The 21509-nt window shown below is 51.9% G+C and overlaps 1 protein-coding gene across 1 annotated transcript; it reads right to left on the reverse strand.

Moving 5' to 3' along the window:
• Positions 1-388: 388 nt before the first annotated feature.
• HSPA9 (heat shock protein family A (Hsp70) member 9) lies at positions 389-20646 on the reverse strand. Its single transcript, XM_079319771.1, has 17 exons — positions 20267-20646; positions 18984-19042; positions 17413-17500; positions 17144-17325; positions 16398-16522; positions 15853-15926; positions 15657-15763; positions 14692-14854; positions 13989-14081; positions 12217-12426; positions 9853-10080; positions 8952-9056; positions 7727-7844; positions 5460-5554; positions 3775-3867; positions 1978-2118; positions 389-1153 (listed from the first exon to the last, which is right to left on the reverse strand). Exons 1-17 carry the CDS (start codon positions 20336-20338, stop codon positions 1094-1096), a joined length of 2013 nt encoding a protein of 670 aa, XP_079175897.1. The 5' UTR covers positions 20339-20646; the 3' UTR covers positions 389-1093.
• Between the last annotated feature and the right edge of the window lie 863 nt (positions 20647-21509).

The raw sequence follows: 21509 nt of genomic DNA on the forward strand, positions 1-21509 counted from the left end.
ACAGCCGTGCTGAAGCCAGGAGAGACAAGGGCCAGCGCTGTCCCCTCATCCATCCCGGGCTGTTCCATTGTGGGAGGCAAACACGTGGGCCAGACACGACTTTCCTTTAATGAACCCACAGATCACACTCTCAGCCACCTCTGTGGCCCCAGCAGGAACTGTCTTGAGTGCCAGGACAAACACCTTCATTCCCTCCCCTCCCGTCAGTACTTGAGCTGGCAGGACAAAGCAGCTGCTGGTTTGCAGCTCCAGTTAAAAGACACAGAGGAAGAGACGGGGAAAAGCAGACACAGCTATTCATGCACCTCCCTGGAAGGCTTGGGCCTCTGCAGCTGTCACAGGCACTGAACTGCTCATGTTCTCCATCAAAGGCCAGGAGACCAGGAACTCCATGTTGGACACTTTTCTGTTTTTATTTTAAAAAAATCCAGAATGGATCCAGTAACAGTTTTATTTTCAAGGAAATTGTTTTACCGTAAGCAGAGAACAGACACAGGATGGAGCAGAAGGCTCAGACAAGCAAAGTATTGAACTTGCACACAGCCTCTTTTGTAAGAAATAATGTTACAGCTGAGTTTGGAGCAGCCCCTTTCCTTCAGAACAAGGGTACCAGCCTAGCTCAGGGTTAAATGGTCTCTAGAAATGTCCCCAGCCTTGCCCCTGCTGCTCACGCACCTCCACCTGCTCCCAGCTCCTCAGGGAGAGGCCATGCAGGACTTATTCTCCTCCCCATTCCCAGACAGCTTCCATCTCCACCCTCCAATTTCGTGACATGGTTTCCAAGCTTGGATCTCGGATTTACTACACCATTGTGTCAAATATTAAATGATCAGCCAGTCCCCAGGTGCTCAGGGGAACACGCCAGGGCCAAATTCGTAACTTCGTCTGGCATGAATTAACTTTCATCAAGTGACAATTTATCTAGCAGACACATCACTAAGTTTATACACTGAAGAATTTTATATATAGAATACTGCAAAAACACAGTAAGTCTGAATTCTGCCCCTTGCTGCTCAGGAAGTTCCCTTCTCTCCCAAGCATCAAGAAAATCGACCTCTTCATCATTCTCTCATCAAGGCAAGACAGAGACTCCTTATTGCTTCTCTTCCTTCTGATCTCCTGGACTTCCAGAACCCTCTCGCTCTGAGGCCATCTGTGAACAAACAGGTTTATTACTTGTGGTAACAACAAACTGCTCCTGGCCATTTTTCCCTGGCTGGCAGCTCAGATGAACACTAGCCTGCAGAACCCTCCTCCAGTGCAAACAGCAATGTCCACTGAGAAGGGAAATCTTCATCTCTGTCTGAGCTCTGAGAGGGAGCAAACAATCTTCCCATGACTCCCTTTCCCAGGGGATGTAACAGGCTGACACTGCAGCACTGAGGGTTTGGTTTGACATCAGGAAAGCAGCTGGCCTCAGGAAGGACAGCTGAGCACCAAGGTCACCTGGGCACTGTGCCACTGCTGTGTTGGGACAGCTTCCTGCACAGGCCAGCACTGCCTGGCCAGGTGCCAGTGCAGAGGGCCTTCCACTGGGAAGGAGGTGGAGAAGAAAACCCCAGTGGCCTATACTGTGGCTTTAGGCACACTGAACAGGAATTGTGTTTCAGTCATCCAGAAGTAAGGTCAGGAGTTACTCTACTCCTTCAGACACTCCATGCACTCAGGGGAAAGCCCTCTCCTTGCTCTTCTGGATGCTCCTTACTAAGAGCTCCCCCCTTTTCCATGGAATGTTGTACAGTAACAGAACACCCAGCCTGGTAGCATGGCCAGGATTTCAGGCCTTCAGCTCTCCCTGACCTTCCACATCTGCCTCTTCGGCCACTGTCACTCAAAGGGAGCTGCAGAGATGCTCAGCACCACTTCCCACCCAAGAGTTCGGTGTCTTGACTCCCAGCCCAGCTTTTACCTGCATTTCAGTGTCCTGACTCCCTCTCCCTGTATGAGGATTTGAAAGTGAACTGGCCATGCACCTACCTTCTTGTATGCCATCTCAAAGAGTTTCAGGGAAGCCTGCTGCAGGCTGGTTGCTGCCTGCCTGATGCTCTCTCCTGTTTCACTGTCTTTACGAGCCAGAAGTTCTCTCATTTTAGCAATTTCTTCTTTTAATTTGTTGCACTGCAATAAAGACACAAAAGGTGAAATGCTGCACTCAGTTCATAATTAATCTCTATCCTGTCATTTCACCACCTGCTGGCCACAGCAAAACTCCCTTTTTGTGCCAGCAGCCATGAAGTGAAGCCTCAAAGTGAGCCTGCAGGGCCTAGGACTGTGCCCAGTTCCCAAGTGGGCACCTGTCCACCTCACTAACAGCGTCCCAGTTGGCATTAATGGGGCCCTGTTTGCTGTCTGGGCAGAGGTGCCAAGGACAGAGAGAGACCTGCAGGCCCTGACAGCCGGGCCTGGCACAGCTCACCTGGCACAGCCACACCAGGGCAGCACAGCAAGCTGCTCCCATTGATGCTGAAGGCGAGCAGGGCTGCTGTGCCCTGGCCAGTCCCTCTGCTGCCTGTGGAACAGGAGCTCAGAGCAGAGCCTGGAGCCATGTGGCAGCCCCAGACCAGGCTGGCACTGCCTCCTTCCCTGCTGGGCAGCACTCCTGGGCACAGCTGTGCCAGCAGGGCTCACAGACACTGGCACAGAGAGTGACAGCCACCATCAGCAACCAGCCAGCACAGGCTGCCCCCCATCCAGGGAATCACGGGCAGCAGTCCCTGCAGGGAACAGGGATTTAGGTCCCATGCTCCTGGGAGCACATAATTCCAAACAAAGAGCCAGCCAATATCACAGAATCCCAGAATGGTTTGGATGGGAAGGGACCTTAAAGATCATCTCATTCCATCCCCTGCCATGGCCACTCATCCAAGTTGTTCCAAGCCCTGTCCAACCTGGCCTTGGACACTGCCAGGGATCCAGGGGCCTGCCCATGCTCTCAGGGAGGAATTCTTGCCCATTATTCCATCCATCCCTGCCCTCTGGCAGTTTAAAACCACTGCCCCTTGTCCTGTCCCCATGTGGCACAGAAACAGCCTTCAACTGACCACAGGCTGCTACCAACAAACTGTAATCGTGTTCCCTCAGACACCTCAGAGCCCCCAGGAGCCCTCTAATTCTGCCTCCCAGAGTGGTTAAATTGGTAATTGGGCACACTCTTCTGGCTTTGGCTTTTGAAATTCACAATGCAGCGCTTTAGAGTGGTGTGAAAAGCACTCTAGGATATTAAATATCCATTTCATTTTTAAGAGAGAAAAACTGGAGTTAAGTGGGCGCTGATTTTTATTGCCCCCAGGTTCTTGGGTGCTGTGCATGCAGTGCCAGCAGAGCACAACAGCTCTGCCTCTGTGGGCAGTGCCTGCCCTTGTTAGCAGGGACAATCTCCAGCCTTGGAGCAAAGCCCCCTTGTGAGGAGCCACCCACAGTACAGTCCTTATCACAGCCCTGCAAGGCCACAGCTCTGTCAGAAACCTCTGAACAGCTTCCCAGGCACTCACAGCCTCAGTGACACTGACCCTGCACGTTGCAATAGGTTATTTACCAGACCAACCCAAACCCTATTCCCCTGACAATTCCTGTCCATCCTCCCCTCAGCTACACTCACCCTCCCATGGAGTGCCACAGCCAGAGGTGCAGGGCTGTGCCAGCTCTACCCAGCATGGAACACGGCCAGAGCTGGAGCCACTGGCCAGAGCCAGCTGGGAGCTAGTGGCCATGTGAGCAATTTTCTGTGCTGTAGCACCCCAGGACTAGGAATCACCAGGACCAGGAACCACCTACCTCATCTGCTGGCAGCTGATCCTTGAACTCTTCCATCTTGGACTCAGTGTCGTGGATGATGCCCTCAGCCATGTTCACGGCCTCCACACGTTCCTGGGGGACAGAGCTTGTCAGGGCTACTGCCCATACCATTGCTGCTGACACATGTTGACACTTCCTACCCCAAACTGCCGAGCTCCACTCAAGTTCCCACCCAGGGTCCTTCTTAATGGCACCAGGGCAAGAAGAAATGCACACAAACCATTTCCAGGTGCACTGTGGCCCCACAGAGCCCTGAGAGGAGTCTGTGCCAGCCAGCCCTCAGGCTTTCACCCACAGTCACTCCCCTGAACTACAGCTGACCAACGCGCCAGCAGTGCTGGCACATGGGAAAGGACAGACACCTCAGGGACAGCACAGCACACTCTGCTCCCTGGGAAAGCAGAGAATATCCTGAAGCTTCTTCAGCAACAGGGGCACTAAAGACAACTCAAATGCTGGGTGGTTTCACCCATGCTCCCTTATTACAAAAACTCCCATTTATGCATTCCTGATGCTTTCATGGCAGTAAAACCAGGGCTAGAAAAATGTAATGAGGTAATTTTGAAAACTGCAGTTATACAAGTGAAGTCTAGAGAAGTGTTAGTTCAAATAACTCGATCACCTTGCTCTGGGAGTTCAATGGATAAGGGTGAGTCCCACCTCAGGATTACAACAGAGAGCAACTTATCCAGCAATTTAAGATACAAAGTGAGGCAGCAGGACAGTTTTCAGTGCAGCCTCTTGAGCTGCCAGACCTTCCCCTATGCTCCACAGCAATAATAAGGATATTCAAACATTGGGACTTTCAGAGCAAGGTCTTTGAAGGTTCTCCAGCTAACCTACAAATGCCTGTCAGCCTGCCTCCTTGGTGGCTTTAGATGTTCTGAGGCCAGGCAGTGCTGCTTCATGAGGATTTATCCCAAGCCTTCTCCTCTTCAGTCCTCTTCTGATCCATTCCCTACTGGGTAAGATTTACAGCACTGCCTGGACACTTGAGAGGCTCCCACAGACTGACGGACACAAAGTGCATCAATTCCCTGTGCCAGTTTCAGCAATCACTAAACACATGCTTGGTGCCACATCCCAGAAGTCAGCCTGTGCTGCGTCTACTTAAAAATCAATGCTCTATATTTAGTTGCATAATTTGTTAGTACTACCCTCATTAAACCAATTAGCCCCAACCATTAATCCTGTGTGTATCACAGGTACAGTCACTCCTCCATGGCAAGCCCAGCCTTTCCTCAATAAGTCCTGTGAGGATTTCCATCACCCCCTCCTGGCCAGCATTGCTCACATGGACACAGCACTCCAGGTGCCAAATGCACGGCCAAGGGGGACAGTGGAGAGCAGTGATGGCAATAACCCTCAGCAGAGCTGCAAAGCTTTTTGCCAGGAGCAGCAGGCAGGTGGGTTTGCTCACTGTTGCCTCCATGCCCCAGGAATTCCTCAGGGAGCACCAAAGTTCAGTCACGCAACCCCAAGATCCAAATGCCTCTGCCAACACCCCCCTGTGGCCCTGGAGTGCCAATGAGTGTAAGGAAAGGAGCAGAGGGTTGGCTAGGAGGTCACAGTGCAGAGCTCAGAGCCTCAGGTGTGGGCACAGCTCAGAGGGGTGACAGCAGCAGACAGCAGGTGACCTGTCCCCTGAAGGTCCCCCCCGTTACCTTTCTCCGCCTGTCCTCCTCCGCGTACTTCTCTGCGTTCTTCACCATGTTCTCAATCTCATCCTTGCTGAGGCCGCCTGAGGACTGGATTACAACTGCAGCACACAAGAGCATGAATGCAGCATCTGCTCTCACCTTGGAGGAGAACATTATTCCCCAGCCTAACAGCAGCAGCCTCCCTCACAGACTCTGCCAGGGAGGCCCCATGGGTAGGACAAACTGTGACTCTTCCAAGAGCCACAGATGCTCCTGACAAGGTAAAACCTCATCTCCTGGACCTGCAACTCCCAGCTCTGCCACACACTCCCTGCCTGCTGCTCTGCAAGTCTTCAGTTAATCCTCCTGCAAAGTGAGGGTGTACCTAAGCCCTCAAACCAAAGGAGCATCCCAGATTAGAACCACAGAACTGAAACCCCTCAAACAAACAAACCAACCCTCCAACAAAAACTCAACCAACAAAAAAGATCCAAAGAAAAGGAATGGTTTCACCAAGCATTCCTTTCCCTGTCCGAAAGCAGCCAGGCTTGGTGGCAGAGTAAGACAACATTCCCCACCCAGCTCCTCACATTGCCCTTAGCAAGGAAATGGAGCATGACTCAATGGGCAAGCTCTTACACATCCCTTCCTTGGTCTTTTCCCCCTTTTACTGTCAAAAAGCATAGTCTAGATTCAGGCTTTACTGCAGGAATTATCCAGGACATCTCAATGCCCATAAAAGTGCATGCTACAATCTTCATTTAAAGGAACTTTTCCATGGAACATTTGTTAATGGTACAAAACCCTGAACAAAGACACACACACACAAAGGTGTCATTTTGGATACAGATGTGGGATGAGCAATTCAGCTTTGTAATTAGACCACATCTACCTGCAGGTAGGCAGCTAAAAGTAATTCTGGTTGCCTGTCACCAGGAGCCTTTACTCAGCAGTAGAAAGCTGCCACACATCCAAGATGTCCAAGGAAATCCAAGTAACAAGTAGGGCAGTTTTGGTGCTAAACTGCTTCCAAAAAGCCAAACAGTGAGAATAAAAGCAGCACACACTTTCCAGTTGTGCATAGTTAACATTTCTGCTAACTGCAGCATTTCACTGCTCAGGAGTTCTCTCCAAGAAACAGCTGAAGGGCAGCACATAGGCTTCCAGTTATAAGGGAGAGGAGAGTTTTATTTTCTATCAAGAGAATCTGTAAATGCTTCAAATTAATCTCCTGAACCCACCACAAAGTTTTAGAAACTGTCAACTGTGTCATTAATTAGCCCAGCACATGGGGCCCAATATTTCACTGCACCAAGAGCAGAATACACTGACAGCTTGAAATCCCTGAGCCTCCTGCCAGATGGAAACACTTCCAGCCTAAGCAGAAGAAAATGAACAAGGTGGTTACAGGGAAAACCTGCTGCTTTAAAATTTCCCAAACTCCAGCCCTTTCTAATGGAATAATTACAAATAAACAGGGTCCTGGCACAGGGCTGGCCTGCTCAGCTGTACACAATACACTCTGGAGCAAGATCTTGCTAAATGGATTCTCCTCTAAAAGCTGGCACCTTCATGCAGCCAGGCTCACAGACAGCCACCCCTGTGTGTTCCCAAAGAACATCACTCCCAAGGAGCAGCACAGCTCAAGGACAACTCACACAGTGCTGCATTCCCAAACTCCAAATTCTGTCACCTCAGCGTGACACAGGGCACATGTGACTGCCTCAAACACTTCAGTGACAGACCATGGCCCACCAACACCAGTGAGCCAGCCTGTGTGTCCAACACCTGGGCACTGGGACACAGCTGATCCATGCAGGAAACCCAGGAAACAGCTGCACTCTGCTCAAGTGTTGCTGCAACTACTCCAGATAGCAACACCAAGGCAGGACTATCCCACAGGGCAAAGCCACCTGGAATGTGGTGAAACCTTGCCAGTGAGGGCTACCTTGCCATTGACATAGGCAGGTGCTTCATCTCTGCCTAACATGCAAGGAGAGCATCCACTAGCAGGTTACTGGAGAGGGCAGAGCTGTGTGCTTACAGAACCTTTACTGCCCCAGAACAAACCCAGAAATCAGCTCTCACTTCTCCCTTTGCCCACCCTCCTTTCCAGGGGAGGCACAGGCTCAGGTGACTTCAGCTGCACCAGCAACAGAGTGAAGTTCATGGGTGCCCCCAAGCATCCACCCCCCCCCAGGCTGTGGGACACCATGCAGGCAGCCCTGGAGCACATTGCATTCCCAGAGGCAGCAGTGTCCCCCTCCCTGTCCCCAAGCCCAGGCACTCACTCTGCTGCTCCCGCCCGGTGCCCTTGTCCTTGGCTGACACGTGCACGATGCCGTTGGCGTCGATGTCGAAGGTGACCTCAATCTGGGGCACGCCCCGCGGCGCCGGAGGGATCCCCACCTGGGCAGGGACAGGGTGGCATCAGCTCCCACAGGGACACAGCGCAGGGCACATCACCCTGGGCACCTGACACTGAATGAACCACCAACCAACCCGCAGAGCCCAGTCCTCTGTACCTGCTGTGCACTGCTGCCCTGACACATTTAACAGGACACGGGCTTTTCCCCAGACAAGTGCACAGAAACCACAAGAGAGAACACCCATGTTTGGTTCCAAGGTGGTACAGGTGCTACTTTACTGCTACACAAGCCCCTCTTCCATAGCTGTGGCAGGAAGCTCTATTTCCTCAGTTCTGGACATAGATTCCCCTGGCCACCTCTGAGGAAGCATTTTAAGACAGTGAGAGGCAGTGCAGCTTCCTTCAAGAGTACAAAGAAAGGCAAAGCCCTTCCTTTCTGAAGGGCTATTCCTAGGAAGTCCCACAAACTGGAACAGTTTAACAGTGCCAAACTTTGCCAGCACTGACCAAACCCATTTTGCTCAGGGAGCTGGCTGGGCAGCCCTGCTCTGCTCCCAGCAATCCTGCAGCACATCTGTGCTCCAGGGAGCAGGGCGTGGGCTCAGCTTACAGTGTCTCCACACAATTCTTCAGAATGATGTGTTGACAGTTTAACATCATGGCACACACACTGCAATCCCAACCAGGCCACAAACACCCTGGGCCACCTTAGCTCACACTGACTCTGCTGCCAGGGTCTCACCAGGCTGGGATGAGCTCCCCTGGGGATTGCAGAAATCCTGGAGCTGCGCCAGGTCCCATCTTTGCTACAGCAGAGGAGAGGTCAGCATTCACATTATCTGCTGGTTCTGGTACTGCACTCGTTTCTTATACCCAGAGAGCCTTTCCTGGTGACCAGGCCCTAAAGCTGCAGTAGCCCCAGTGCCACACAGGAGTGCTCAGAAACTCTGAGCTCCATCTTCAATGCCAGCTGGTCCTCAGCCACAGAAAGGCCTCTGGAGGCTACTTTTGTACTACAAAGGGGTAAAATGTCTTCTACAAGATGACTCCCCCTCAACACTGCCTTCAGGAGGCAGCTGGAATGGAGAAGGCTCTGAATGTCTCCAAGAAGGTCAAGGCTAAGGTCAGGAATAGAGAAGCCAACATACCAGTGTGAACTGGCCAAGCAGTTTGTTGTCACTGGCCATCTCTCTCTCTCCCTGGCACACTTTGATCTCCACTTGTGTTTGCCCATCAGCAGCTGTAGAAAACACCTATGGAAAAAGAACAGGAAATGACTGTATAGCTAATTATAACACAGACATCTGCAGTTACAAGCTGACTGAACAAGGAATAAAAGGAAGCTATTTGGAAGGGAAACTCATGAAATGCTTGATGCTCTCATGTTCCTCTGACAGAATCCAAGGCAGCAAGGCTATCAAGAGCCAAGCTCAGTTACCTTGTCCTGTATGCACCTGGGGACACACAAACTGGCCATCCTCTGTGGCAGCAGCAGGTTCCAGGGCAGCCAGCACACCCCAGAACATCTCCCCTGAAGCAGCAGGCTCCAGCCCATGCCCCAGGCAGCTCAGGTGTTATCAGAGCACACAGCAGCAGGCCCAGACAGGGCAAGGGAAGGAAAGGATCACAGCCAAGTCTCCAGGACATGACCATGCAGAGGAAAGATAACAAAGATAACCCTTCAGAGGCACTCAGCCAAGCAAGGCACTCTCCTCCCATGGGCGTGGTGCTCAGTCCCTGAAGGGCTCCACACAATCCTTCAGAATGATGTGTTGACAATTGACATCATGGCACACACTGCAACAGCCCTCACCAGGCCACAAACTCTGGCACATCCTGCCACCATTTACTCAACTGCCCTCCTCTCTCGGGCCCACCAATAACCAGAGATACACAGTGGCTGACATTAAACCCAACTCCTCCACTGCTTCTCTTGGCAGACGAGGAGGCAAAACCTCATCCCAGAACCTGCTGGGATGTTCTGGGTGGCCTTTCCAGAGTTGTCTGAGAGCATCAGCAAAGTCCCACCCATCCAGAGTCAACTCTTACCTGGCTCTTCTTGGTGGGGATGGTGGTATTCCTGTTGATGAGCTTTGTGAAGACCCCTCCCAGGGTCTCAATGCCCAAAGAGAGGGGAGTGACATCCAGAAGCAGCACATCTGTCACATCCCCAGCCAGCACCCCACCTTGGATAGCTGCTCCAATGGCCACAGCCTCGTCAGGATTGACTGCTTTGCTCGGAGCACGGCCAAACAACTCCTGCACAGTCTGCTGCACCTGAGAGGAGACACAGCACAGCTCACCCATGGGAAACCACCACAGACAAGCACAACAGCCTTGGCTCAGCTCCACGTCCTTCTGCTGCTGCCACCATGGAACCCTGAGGCAGAGACACTGAGCCACAGCTCTGTGCTGCTCCCTCAATGCCCATCCTCCTGCACAATACTCCATGTCCTCAGCACAGCCCAGAAGTCTCTTCTCCAGAGCTCTATGTGCCAGCTGCAAGGCAGCCCCCACCAGAACCTTCACACAGCCCAGCCACATTCCCAGGGATCATCCCAGGCTTATCTGGGAGTCAAGGACTGCTCCCTGGGAACTGAGCAGGACGCAGCTGCCAAGGACAGTACAGCTGTGGAGGAGCACAGGGAAGGTAAAAAATTCAGCAGCACAGTCCATGTTGTTTGTGTGCAGTAAAGGGAAAAAAAAACAGGATGGCATAAAGAACAGTATTTTCCTGTTTATTTTGTGGGCTGTTTCAGTAGAGATTTGCTTTGTCAGCACTCCCAGCTCTGCCCTGGCTCAGCCCATTCCCAAGGACTGTGCTCCTGATCCAAACAGATTTCCTGCTGAAGCATGCACACAGGGATGCACTGAGGGCCTGCTCCAGAGCACAGCTCAGAACTGCCCCCTCTGCCCTACAAGGCTCTGTGGTTCCTCTCCAGTACAGGTGTGGGGCACATCAGCACAGCTGATGGGATGTGCCTGGAGAACTGCTGGAAGCAAACACCCAACTGTGCACTGCAGCGAGGAGACACCTGCCCAGGAGTGCCCATTACAGAGGAGGAATGTGTGTGAGCCTGTCATTTAATGCAAGTCTTCCCCTCTGGAGGTGTGTTTCAGAACAGTACTTGTAACCACCCACGGTCCATCTCCTGGAGCACTGGCCATGGGAGAGCTCCAGGGAAGCCACATTCCCTCCTAGCAGGGGGAAGAGAGCAGAGCAAGGCATCCAAGAGAAGGCTTGGCTGTGTACAACACACTGGCACCAGTTCCAGAGGCAGAGCTCTAACCACAGGCACTAGGAAAGCATTCTGTCAGCTCAAAGCCACATATGCTGGGGGTTGTGAGGGGAAGAAGGAAAAATAAAAATCAGTATTTGAGTTCTGCCCACCCCTAAAGGATACATAATGTTTCTGGAAAAGGTTTTGTGTTTGCTATCACTTTATACATTGGAAATCACACCATTTTTCCTTCATCCAGCTGGAACAACAAGGACTTTGGGAACACACAGTAGTTACTCCACTTCAGCTTTGGCCAGAGCAGAAGCTTCTGATTATTTTGCTGCTCTGGCTCCTCTGTCTGGGTGACCTTCTGCTCACACCAGTATCACCTCCAGCCACCAGGCTCATTAATATGGAGAGGAAAATCCCTCCCACCAAACCCCAAATCAACCCCAAGCAGAGCCATGTACACACCTACTGTCCTACAGGGGACCTGCAAATCACAAAGTAACAAATAGTCCAAGCCTGAGTGATCCCTCTGGAGTGAGATTTTGGTGCTCTCTTCAGGACAAGCCAGGTTGTGCCCTTGGAGGGAGTACTGAACATCCCTGTTCAGCTCTGGGATGGAGGAGCAGCAGCAACATGGCTGGAACAGGAGCAGCAAATCACCTGCAGACAGTACTTATCTGCACAAGTGTGCATGTCAGCACAGCAGGCTTTAAAGCCACCTGCTGAGCTTATCCCCACAGAATAAGGGCCAGGCTTTAGATAAGGAGTGTCTGGAAGAGCCAGGTAAATGGAGATGCCACCAGCAGCCAGCTCTGATTCCACACAACCAGCAGGTACCACAGGGGCTCTGCTGCTGCAGGTTCTTCCCAGCTGGAAGTGCTGGAAATGCCTTGGAAGGCACAGACTGCTGCCAAGTGCCTGTCACTGCAATGAGCCTGCACCACATGAGGATATGCCCTGTAGGTCTCAGCAATGCTGCTGTGTGCAGTGCACACCACAATGTCAGGCTGAGCTTTCACCTCCCAGCATGTCCCCTTTAGCCCTGACCTCAGCCCCACCCCAGGTCCCAGCTGAGCTCCCACGGGATCCTCTCTCAGTGATGTCTGAGCACTCCCAGCTCTGTGCTCTGATCAAACCCAGCCAGCTCAGGGCAGCCGTGCCAGCCCTGCCCCCGAGCTCTTACCTTTGGCATTCTGGTCATGCCACCGACCAGGATGACTTCCCCAATGTCACTCTTGCTGACTTCAGCATCCTGCATGGCTTTCTGGCAGGGGGCCACTGTCCTCTTGATCAGGTCAGCCACGATGCCCTCAAACTGCGCCCGGCTCAGCTTCATGTTCAGGTGCTTTGGTCCGGAGGCGTCCATGGTCAGGTAGGGCAGGTTGATGTCAGTCTGTGGAAGGGAAACAGACGCAGGGAGAACCAGCAATGGCCTTTACATCAGCTTACAGCTTCTGCCTGGCCTGTACTGAGGCTTCTGTGTGGCTGTTCACCCTCCAGCCCAGTTTAAGTGGCACCAGGCACACTTATGTTTGACACTGCAGAAAGATGACAATTATTTTGTTCTACACCTCATGGTTAAAACTGTTAAACCCCAATTTTAATACAGTGTTACTTCAATGTTTTTCATTGTTGGGCAAAACAATTTGTCACAGCCAGAAGAGCAGAAACACTAGAGGTGACAACCTTAGTGCTGCTCCTTCAGCACCATCCAGAAAGAAAGCAAGCACAACCCATCTGCAGAGTTCCAGAGATTCTGTCACCTGACTCACACTCCACACCAGGCAAACTCCTTGAAGGTATTTCCTTCCCTCCTGGCTATTCTCTAAAATGCCTCATGTTCAACAACTCTGCTGCCATTTAACACAAAATTCATTAGCGCAAGGGACCAAAATCCCCACTTCTTATGGCTCTTTGCCACATGCTGGATTTTTAAAACAAATCTTATACTCAAGTCACCTGATTCACATGCTGAGTCATACTGACATCAAGACACTGCAGTCCAAAGCAATTAAAACATCAGTGCTTTAAGCTCTAGACATTAAGTTTACACAAGAATTAAAGCCATGCTGTTGACCAGAGGTGTGCACTCACTTTATACACAGCATGGTCAAAAGTACTGGGGGAAAACAGGACCAAAAACAAGTTGCTTTCACTTCACTGCTAAAGAGTTCAGGAATTCAGTCTTTTCTGGTATGAACAAATTGCATTTGCCAGCTCTGGAGCTCATAAAACAGAGCTTGCAATGTCTCTGGCAGAACTGTGCAGCCATTGTGACTGCCCTCAGCTCCTTGCTATGAGTTCCCCACAGGCCAGCAAAAAGACCACCATCAGATAAAATTAAAGATGCTTATTCAGAACCCAGAAGTTGGCAAAGTCCCCATTTCAATTACTATATAATTGACCTTAATTTCACTTAGCCAGGACTATTACACTCCAAACTTGCTGCTTCTCCAGTTCCTTATTCAGTAATGAGTAAGACATGCTTGACTGCATTAATATACAAAGCTGATGGAAAAAAGGAGGGAGGGTGGCTGCTGCCCATTGTCCAGCCAACTCATCTATAGGCAAGGAAGTCAAGATTCTGTATAGGAATTACTACACAAATTAACTGCTTCAGTGGAATGAGCAGCACCAAGGTTTTGGAACTCTTGCACAGAGCTGTAAGTGGTTCCAGTAACCCAGCAGCACTGGCTAAAATCCCTGATGCCCACCACACCTGTGAAGTACTGAACAGGTTGTTAAGGTCACATTCCCTGCAAGATCAGAAGGGGCGAGTCCAAAAAAAGGGCAAAAACCCAGCAGCCCACCAACTCAGCTTCCAGCAGCTCCCTGTGGTCTTAAAGCCACTGGGTTACACAGAAGAAAAAACAGTGTCAGAGCTTTGTAAACAAAGGCAGTGCAGAACTCAGCAACCCCAGTGTTGCAGTGGATGCTCTGGATCCAGGCACATACCTGCACAGACGATGAGAGCTCACACTTGGCTTTCTCTGATGCTTCTCTCACCCTCTGAAGGGCCATGTTGTCCTTAGTCAGGTCAACTCCCGTCTGAGGGACAAAAATAGGGTTAGCAGACTCCCAGAACCTGCTCAGGAGTCCCTCCCTGCAGTTCACCTTCTCAGAGCTCCCAACTGAAAAGCTATTTCTAGAGCAGACTGCCACGTGCACTGTGCTGCTCTGTCCCTGCTGGCAGGGGCAGATGGCATTTCCAATCTGCCCTCCCTGCTCTGCAAGTATCATACAGTGAATGACAGCCTGAGCCCTGGAAAGGCTGCTGCAGCACAGACTGACAGGACTGAATTAGCAAAGGAGTTGCAATTACACTGCAGCTTCCTCCCAGCAACACTTGTTTGCATGTGTCCTGTCACATTCAACTGCACCACAGATGCTTACTTTTAAAAGTAAGCAGACTGTGTATAGGACAGTCCTGCTACAGAGAGAAAAAAGGCAGCCCTGGCATTCTGTGTCTTCCAGGAAAGGAATATTCCACTTCAAGAAACAGTGTAAGAAATGGAAGGCTAGAGTGTCTAATCCTCTTAAACTCCAGCTGTGCCAGAGGTGACAAATCAAGTCTTAAGAATTTCAGAGAATTCTCCTTCTACAAAGTGAGGTTGAAAAGCAGAGTAACGCAGGACTGTGCTCTCAAGAGACACCTTACCTCTCTCTTGAACTCCTTCACAATATACTGTAGCAAAGCCTGGTCAAAATCTTCTCCACCCAAGAAAGTGTCACCGTTGGTGGACTTCACCTCAAAGACTCCCTTCTGGATTTCCAACACAGAGATATCAAAAGTGCCACCACCCAGGTCATAGACAGCAATGCTGCAGGGAGAGAGGCAGGACAAGGTCACCTTCTCACAGAGGTGAGTGGCTCACAAACCCCTCTCTTCCAGAGATGGTGTGCACAACTCACAGTGCTGCCCACACAAGCTCAGAGCTTCTCTAAGGACAGCAGTGACCAATCCCAGTGCTCATCCCCCCGAGCAGTCCATGTGGGGGTCCCTGGAAGATGTGCTGCACAAAGCCTGACCTTGCCCCTTTTTTCAGAAAGGGCAGCTCCTGCCTCTCCAAAACCAGACATTCTCACATCCAATAACAAGAGCAGCAACACCAGAACTATGATGATTTTTTTTTTTTTTTTTTTTTTTTTTTTTTTTACAAAATGTGAGGCTTTCCCAGCATTATCAAAACCTCAGAATACAAAATGTCTAATAAAGAGCCTGCATTCCTTTAACCACCCCTGACAGGGACAGAGGGCTGCATGCAGGCAGGGGAGCTGCAACCAGGACACCTGACACATCTCAGCAGAGCTCCCATGTTGCCCACTAGCACCTCTGGGGACAGCCTGTCACCCAGCTGTCCTCAGCCACACCCACCCCTGCCCGCAGCACGAAAAGAAATTAAACTGACACTCAGCTTGGATAATTAAGTTACAGCTGCAAGTTATGAACTCTCTCTTTAACAAGGTTGGTTGGCACAGAACAGAGGTGAATTACTGATCTCCCACTCACAGCTCTGAGCCCATCTAGGCAGAACTCCAAGCAATGCTCTAAAGCCCAGCAAGCAGAGGAGGCGAATCCCAGCAGGTTTATTTCACAGGTTGGTGTTATGCACAGGCACTTACACTTTGTCCTCAGACTTGTCCAGCCCATAGGCCAGTGCAGCTGCTGTGGGCTCATTAATTACCCTCAGCACGTTCAAGCCAGCAATCTGCCCAGCATCTTTGGTAGCCTGAGGAGGAAAGGGGAGAGTGCTGACTGCTGAGAGAAACTGAAGGCAATTTATGAACCCCTTTTAAAACCTCCCAGCCTGATGAGTACCTGTCTCTGAGAATCGTTAAAGTAAGCAGGGACTGTGATCACAGCGTTCTTTGCTGCGTGTCCCAGATAATTCTCTGGAAGAAAAAAGAGACAGAAAAGAAGTTATCCTTGTAAGAACAACAAGTTATCACTCACAGAATTAAAGAATGGGTGGGACGGTACAGCTGAGTAGGAACAAAGCCACTTCAAGCCTGGCTGCCCCAGCCTGTGCTCAGCAGCAGCCAGGGAGGCACAAGGACTGCAGCTTCCAAGGAAATGGAGCTCCCCCTTCTGAGTGAGTGTCAATTCAATTAAAATCAGAATCAACTCAATCAGCAATCAATTCTGCTACGAGTATCTTTTTAAGTAAAGCACTGATATTTGGCCAAAGATCCAAGACTGAGGCAGGCACTGATGTTCCTTGAGGCTTCCTAGGAGCCCACCCTGTTCCCTTCCCCCAACCCCAGCCCTGTTCTGTGAGGGCTGGGTCCCAGCAAAGTGCTATTCTAGCAGCAGCACTGCCACCTACAAAGCACAGAGACAGCAAAGAGCAAATCTGCACCCACCTGCAGTCTCCTTCATCTTCATGAGGACAAAGGCACCAATCTGGCTGGGGGAATAGAGCTTCCCATGGGCCTCCACCCAGGCGTCCCCGTTGGAGGCACGGACAATCTTAAACGGGACGTTCTTACTGAAACGGAGAACTCACACTCAGCTCCTGCAGCAGCACAAACCCCTGACCAGCAGCATCAGCAGATGAACATGTGTAAGTTCTAGCACTGAACTGGCCAGCAGCAGCCCCAAACCCAGAGAGAGTCCCAGAAGTACCAATTAGAGATTGCTGCTGTCAACCCTTATACCATACAAATAATGTATATATACCAACTTGTAAGTGCTTGAGACAACTCAGAAAAGCATGTATTTAAGGTCTGAAGAGAATTAAGCACAGACAGGACTCATGCCTGTGCACTAGCCCTGCAGAGAGCTTACACACAGCACTGTTCTCTGTTGCTTTAATCAGACACCTCATTTAATCACAGGCCTGTGATACAATCACACAGCTTTGACTGCAAACAGCCTCCAGAACTAGAAAAATCTGCACTGCAAGCACCAGTGAGCCTTTTCTCTCCTTCTCTGGAAGGCTCAATGTGATGAGCTGTGAACGGAGCTGAACACAGCCTCAGAACAGGCTCACGCATGTTATGAGATCTGTGTGCTGAGTGTCCTGCAGGCCCCCCAGAGCAGGGCGGTGCTGGAGGCACAGCAGGCTGTGTCCCCCTGCAGTGTTGGCAGTGCCCCGTGCCCCACTCACATGTCCTTCTTCACCTCGGCGTCGTCGAAGCGGCGGCCGATGAGGCGCTTGGTGGCGTAGAAGGTGTTGTGGGGGTTGGTGACGGCCTGGCGCTTGGCCGGCATCCCCACCAGCCGCTCACCCTCGGCCGTGAACGCCACCACCGACGGCGTGGTGCGGGCTCCCTCCGAGTTCTCCAGCACCTGGGGACAGAGTGCTGACAGGTGACACCCCACACCCACCTCGGGGACACGGGGGACAGCCCGCGGGCAGCGCTGCGCTGCACTCACCTTCGCCTGCTTCCCCTCCATGACGGCCACACAGGAGTTGGTTGTGCCCAGGTCAATGCCGATAACGGCACCTTTGATTGCTTCTGAGCTGAGGGCACAGCAGGGCAAAGGCAAATTACCTCCAAAGGAAAATAACTGCATAGCAAAAAGTGTTCAGTCCCTAAGACAGGGCCAAGTGATTTCCCACTCAATGTTGAAACAAATCCAGGCTGAATCCTGACCTAAGGTGTTCTCTGACTTGCAGTTTAAACTTGTGCCTCTGACATGAACCAGAACACTTACAGGTAAACCCTTGCTTCTTAAAATGATCATATAAAATAATTTTCTTCCTCAGAATATCTTTACTACATATACATATTTATATCTTCTCAACAATCCCTAGGAGTTTGGTATAAAAGAAAGACATAACTAACTTTGTCCCTACAGACAGGACTTGGTTTCGGTCGCTTTTAATCACACAATCCCAGATTGGTTTGGGATGGAAGAGACCTGAAAGTCCCTCCAGTGTCACCCCTGCCATGGCAGGGACACTTCCCACTGCCCCAGGTTGCTCCAAGCCCCAATGTCCAGCCTGGCCTTGGGCACTGCCAGGGATCCAGGGGCAGCCACAGCTTCTCTGGGCAACCCTGGTGTTCAAACTTGTTTGAAAACATTCACCTGGAGTTAAAACCCTAATTGTATTTGTTTATTTCTCATTGCTTAACATGAGGAGAAGAACACACAGTGATAAATCACTTGGCCCATGCAGGGTGCTCTGAGCCAGAGCCAAAGCAAACCACCTTCCTGATCCTCAGGAGCAACAGATTAATTTAATCCTGAAAAATGGGAATGGATCTCCCAAAACACAAATTTGAACCCCCTCCTCCCCTCTGGAAGAGTGCATTACCCCTTTTGAGGCTCAGAGAATCCCTGAACCACAGCTTTGCTCACAAACAAAGCCACGTTCTGGGATGGAGAAGGCATTCTGCAGCAGAGCAAGGCTGTTTATCTCCAGAAATGTCCCTTCTCGGTGCCCAAGCTGCCAGAGGCTCTAACTCCAGCTCCAATAACAGAGCTGTGAGCTTTGAACATTCAGCTGTACCACACAGACCTAGCTTTCCCAACACAAACACATTTCAGCCCATGGCCTGAATCAGCATCAGCCACAAACAAACTGCTCCCTTCTCCCATCACCCTGCAACAAGGAAAATAAGTGATTCAAACACATGTTTGAAAGCAACTTCATCTGTAGGGGAATGGATCCACCCATCACCCATTTCATGTCAGTGTAAAACACTGTGTTCCATCAGTGTTTGGGTTACTTTTTGTTTGGTTGGTTTTAATCAAACAAATCTCAGCAATCCACGTTTTGTGGGGACTGCTGGTGGTGGGAGCAAGCAGAAACAGCAATTCTCAAAGCTCCCCTGGAGAGAAAGAGGAGATAAAGAAAAGTTATAAACAAAAGCTGCAGTTTTATTTTGCTGGTTTGGCTGTGTTACCCAACCTCTGGCTCCAGTAATCAGTTCTGGTACCAGGAAGAGAGTAAATATAAGCACCAACAGGCAAACACAACAACCTCAAGGAACACTCACGCATATTTCCTGCTGGATGCTGCCCTGAGGATGTTTTGGCTGAGGCCATTCCAAAATGTCTGTAAAACAGAGACATTCTAATGAAAATTTAGTTTAAAACATCAAGAGGTCTTCAAACCAAAGCTTACAGAGGCAGTGTCTGGAGCAACACTGCCCTACTGCAGTGTACCCTCTTTAAAAACTTGACTACAAAGGAATGAAGAACTTAAGCAAGACTCAGACTGAGATAAACAGTCCCCCACCCCAACGACTGCACTAATTAATCTGCCATAACCCTGATTTCTATGACTAGAACCAAGGTTTTCCTCCATACAGAAGAACCTGTGAGCACATTACCAGGCAAAAGACATCCCAGTAAGCCAACACGGAACCTTCCTTGTTCCACGACCAGCAGCAGATAAACATTAACCCCATTTCTCAGGGCTTTGTGCCTGGTCAGCAACAAATGCCTCGCTGCATCCCTGGAGAAACCTGCAGCTGAGATTTTGCTGCACAACTTCAGCTATGTCCCAGCTTGCTCTGCACGTGCAAAGCAGCATCCTGGAGAGCTCGGGAAGCGTTATCCCTCTTTCTGAATAACAACCAACTTCTAACCAGATATCTCAGTGTTAACAGCACCGAGCTATAGCTATTTCGCTGTATTAAAAGACGCAAGGCTCAGGCTGCGAGGCCAGCACAGCGCGGGGGATTTGCGGCTCCCGCCTGTCGCGAAATCGCCTCCCCATTTCCATCCCTGCCCGATCGGTGCAGCCACCGTCACTCGGGCGGTGAGGAACCGAGAGACCTTACTGCAAAGCTCCTGAAGAGGAATCAGACTCAAGCACGTAAAACACGCGCCGCTAAACCCCCAGGACCGCATCGCCCGCACCCGCATCAGCCTTCTGCTAAGAAAATCCGAGCCCTAAGGGGCCGCGGCCCGGGCCCGGACTCGCCCGCGGGCAGCGCCTTTCACCGCTACCTGTGCCCCGGGACGCTGCGGGATTCGGTGGTGCTCGCCCCGGGTCCCGGAACGCTGCGGGACACAGCCCGCGGTGCGCCGCAGAACGCTCCGGGCCTCAGGGCCCGCGGTGCCCTCCCCCGGTCGCGGAACGTTCCAGGACACACAGCCCGCGGTGCGCCCCGCAAAGCGCCGGGCCCCACAGCGCGCAGTGCCCTCCCCGCCCGTGTGCCCCGAACGTTCCGGCCTCAGACCCCGCGCTGTCCCCGCCCGTGTGCCCTGAACGTTCCGGCCTCAGGCCCCGCGCTGTCCCCGCCCGTGTGGCCCGGACCCTCCCGGCGCTGACCTGCGCGGGGCGCGCGGGCGGCGCGGGCGCGGCGCGCGGCAGCAGCAGCGGAAGGCGGCTCGCGCTCAGCATGGCGGCGGCGGCGGTGAACGGGGCGCGCGGGGCCGCGGCTCTTCTGGAAACCTCCACCCACGTGGGCCACGGGGGGGCCGAGCCGCGCCGCAGGACCCCCGCTGCGGGCTGTCACCAAAAATGCCTGATCGGGCCCCTCGCTTTAGGCGCGCCGCTCGGACTCCGGAAACGGCGGCGCAGCTGCACGCTGGCTTTCCGACACCGACAATGAGCTCGCTGTGCCGGCTGACGCACGCCGGGGCGAGACAGAGGAAGCGAAGCGGCGCGGCGCACACCGGCGTGCAGTCGGCCAGCCCGGGTCCTGCGGCGGCCGCGCACTCAAGGTCGGACAGGATAAAGCGCAGGCAATTGCAGCGGCCTTGCGTCAGGCGGTAGGCCGCGCATGCGGAGCTTGCGCGAGGCGCCGCCTGCGCCGAGGCTCCGGGGCCGTCCTGCCCGTGCCGCGAATGCGCCGTTCGGCCCCGCGCCCTCAGCGCAGCGGGCTGGGGAGCGCGCTCTGTGCTGGGAAATTCCGCCTGAAAACCTCCAGCGCTGCGCCTAAACCCCTGCAGGCCGCGGCCCTACCGCTCGCAGCAGCGTCACAAAGGGCTGTGGGAACAGGTGCACTTCGAAAAAATAGCTGTGATGGTTGAAAGTGATATTTGCTCAGCCGCAGAGGAGAAGCAGGACTTTAAATCAGATCACATCAAGTAGTTCAGAATTCCACAGCGTTCCCATCCTGATCCCAAACCCCGCGCTGGGCCAGTTCCTGGGAAGAGAGGAGCCCTCCCCCAGTCAAATGCAGAACAGCAGCAGCACTCAGACAGCTCTTCGGAGCAATCCTAATTTATTTTACACCTGTTATAAATGAGAAACAAAGTCTCGATATTCAGCAAAATTTAGATTACTTTATTTAATATAGACAGAGCAAGCTGGGGAAAACGTGAGGGGTCACTGTCCACTCCACACTTCCACCAAACTTGGTTTGCTGCTCCCTTTTTATAGTTTGGTTTTCCTTGTAGTAATCAATAATTGTTATTGTTTTGTTGTAGTAATTCTGCAAGGTAAGCAGTGGTGGTCAAAGAAACTTCCAAACTCTTTGGACATTTGGGCGTGTCACCCTCTGGTCATCTCTGGGAGGGAGGCAGGAGCCTCAGTGGGTGACAGCACAGCCCGGCCTGGCGCCACTGTC

The sequence above is a fragment of the Erithacus rubecula genome (genome assembly GCF_903797595.1).
Source record: "Erithacus rubecula genome assembly, chromosome: 16".
Classification (NCBI taxonomy): Eukaryota; Metazoa; Chordata; class Aves; order Passeriformes; family Muscicapidae; genus Erithacus; species Erithacus rubecula.

What these genes read in the sequence shown, in the direction of transcription:
- HSPA9 (XM_079319771.1), bottom strand. Translation starts at nt 20,338, where the DNA reads ATGCTGAGCGCGAGCCGCCTTCCGCTGCTGCTGCCGCGCGCCGCGCCC. An exon ending in GCATCCAGCAGGAAATATGC is followed by an intron (nt 17,501 to 18,983) that starts GTGAGTGTTCCT and finishes CTGTGCCCTCAG; the next exon opens with CTCAGAAGCAATCAAAGGTG. An exon ending in TCCCCACCAAGAAGAGCCAG is followed by an intron (nt 9,057 to 9,852) that starts GTAAGAGTTGAC and finishes CTTTTTCCATAG; the next exon opens with GTGTTTTCTACAGCTGCTGA.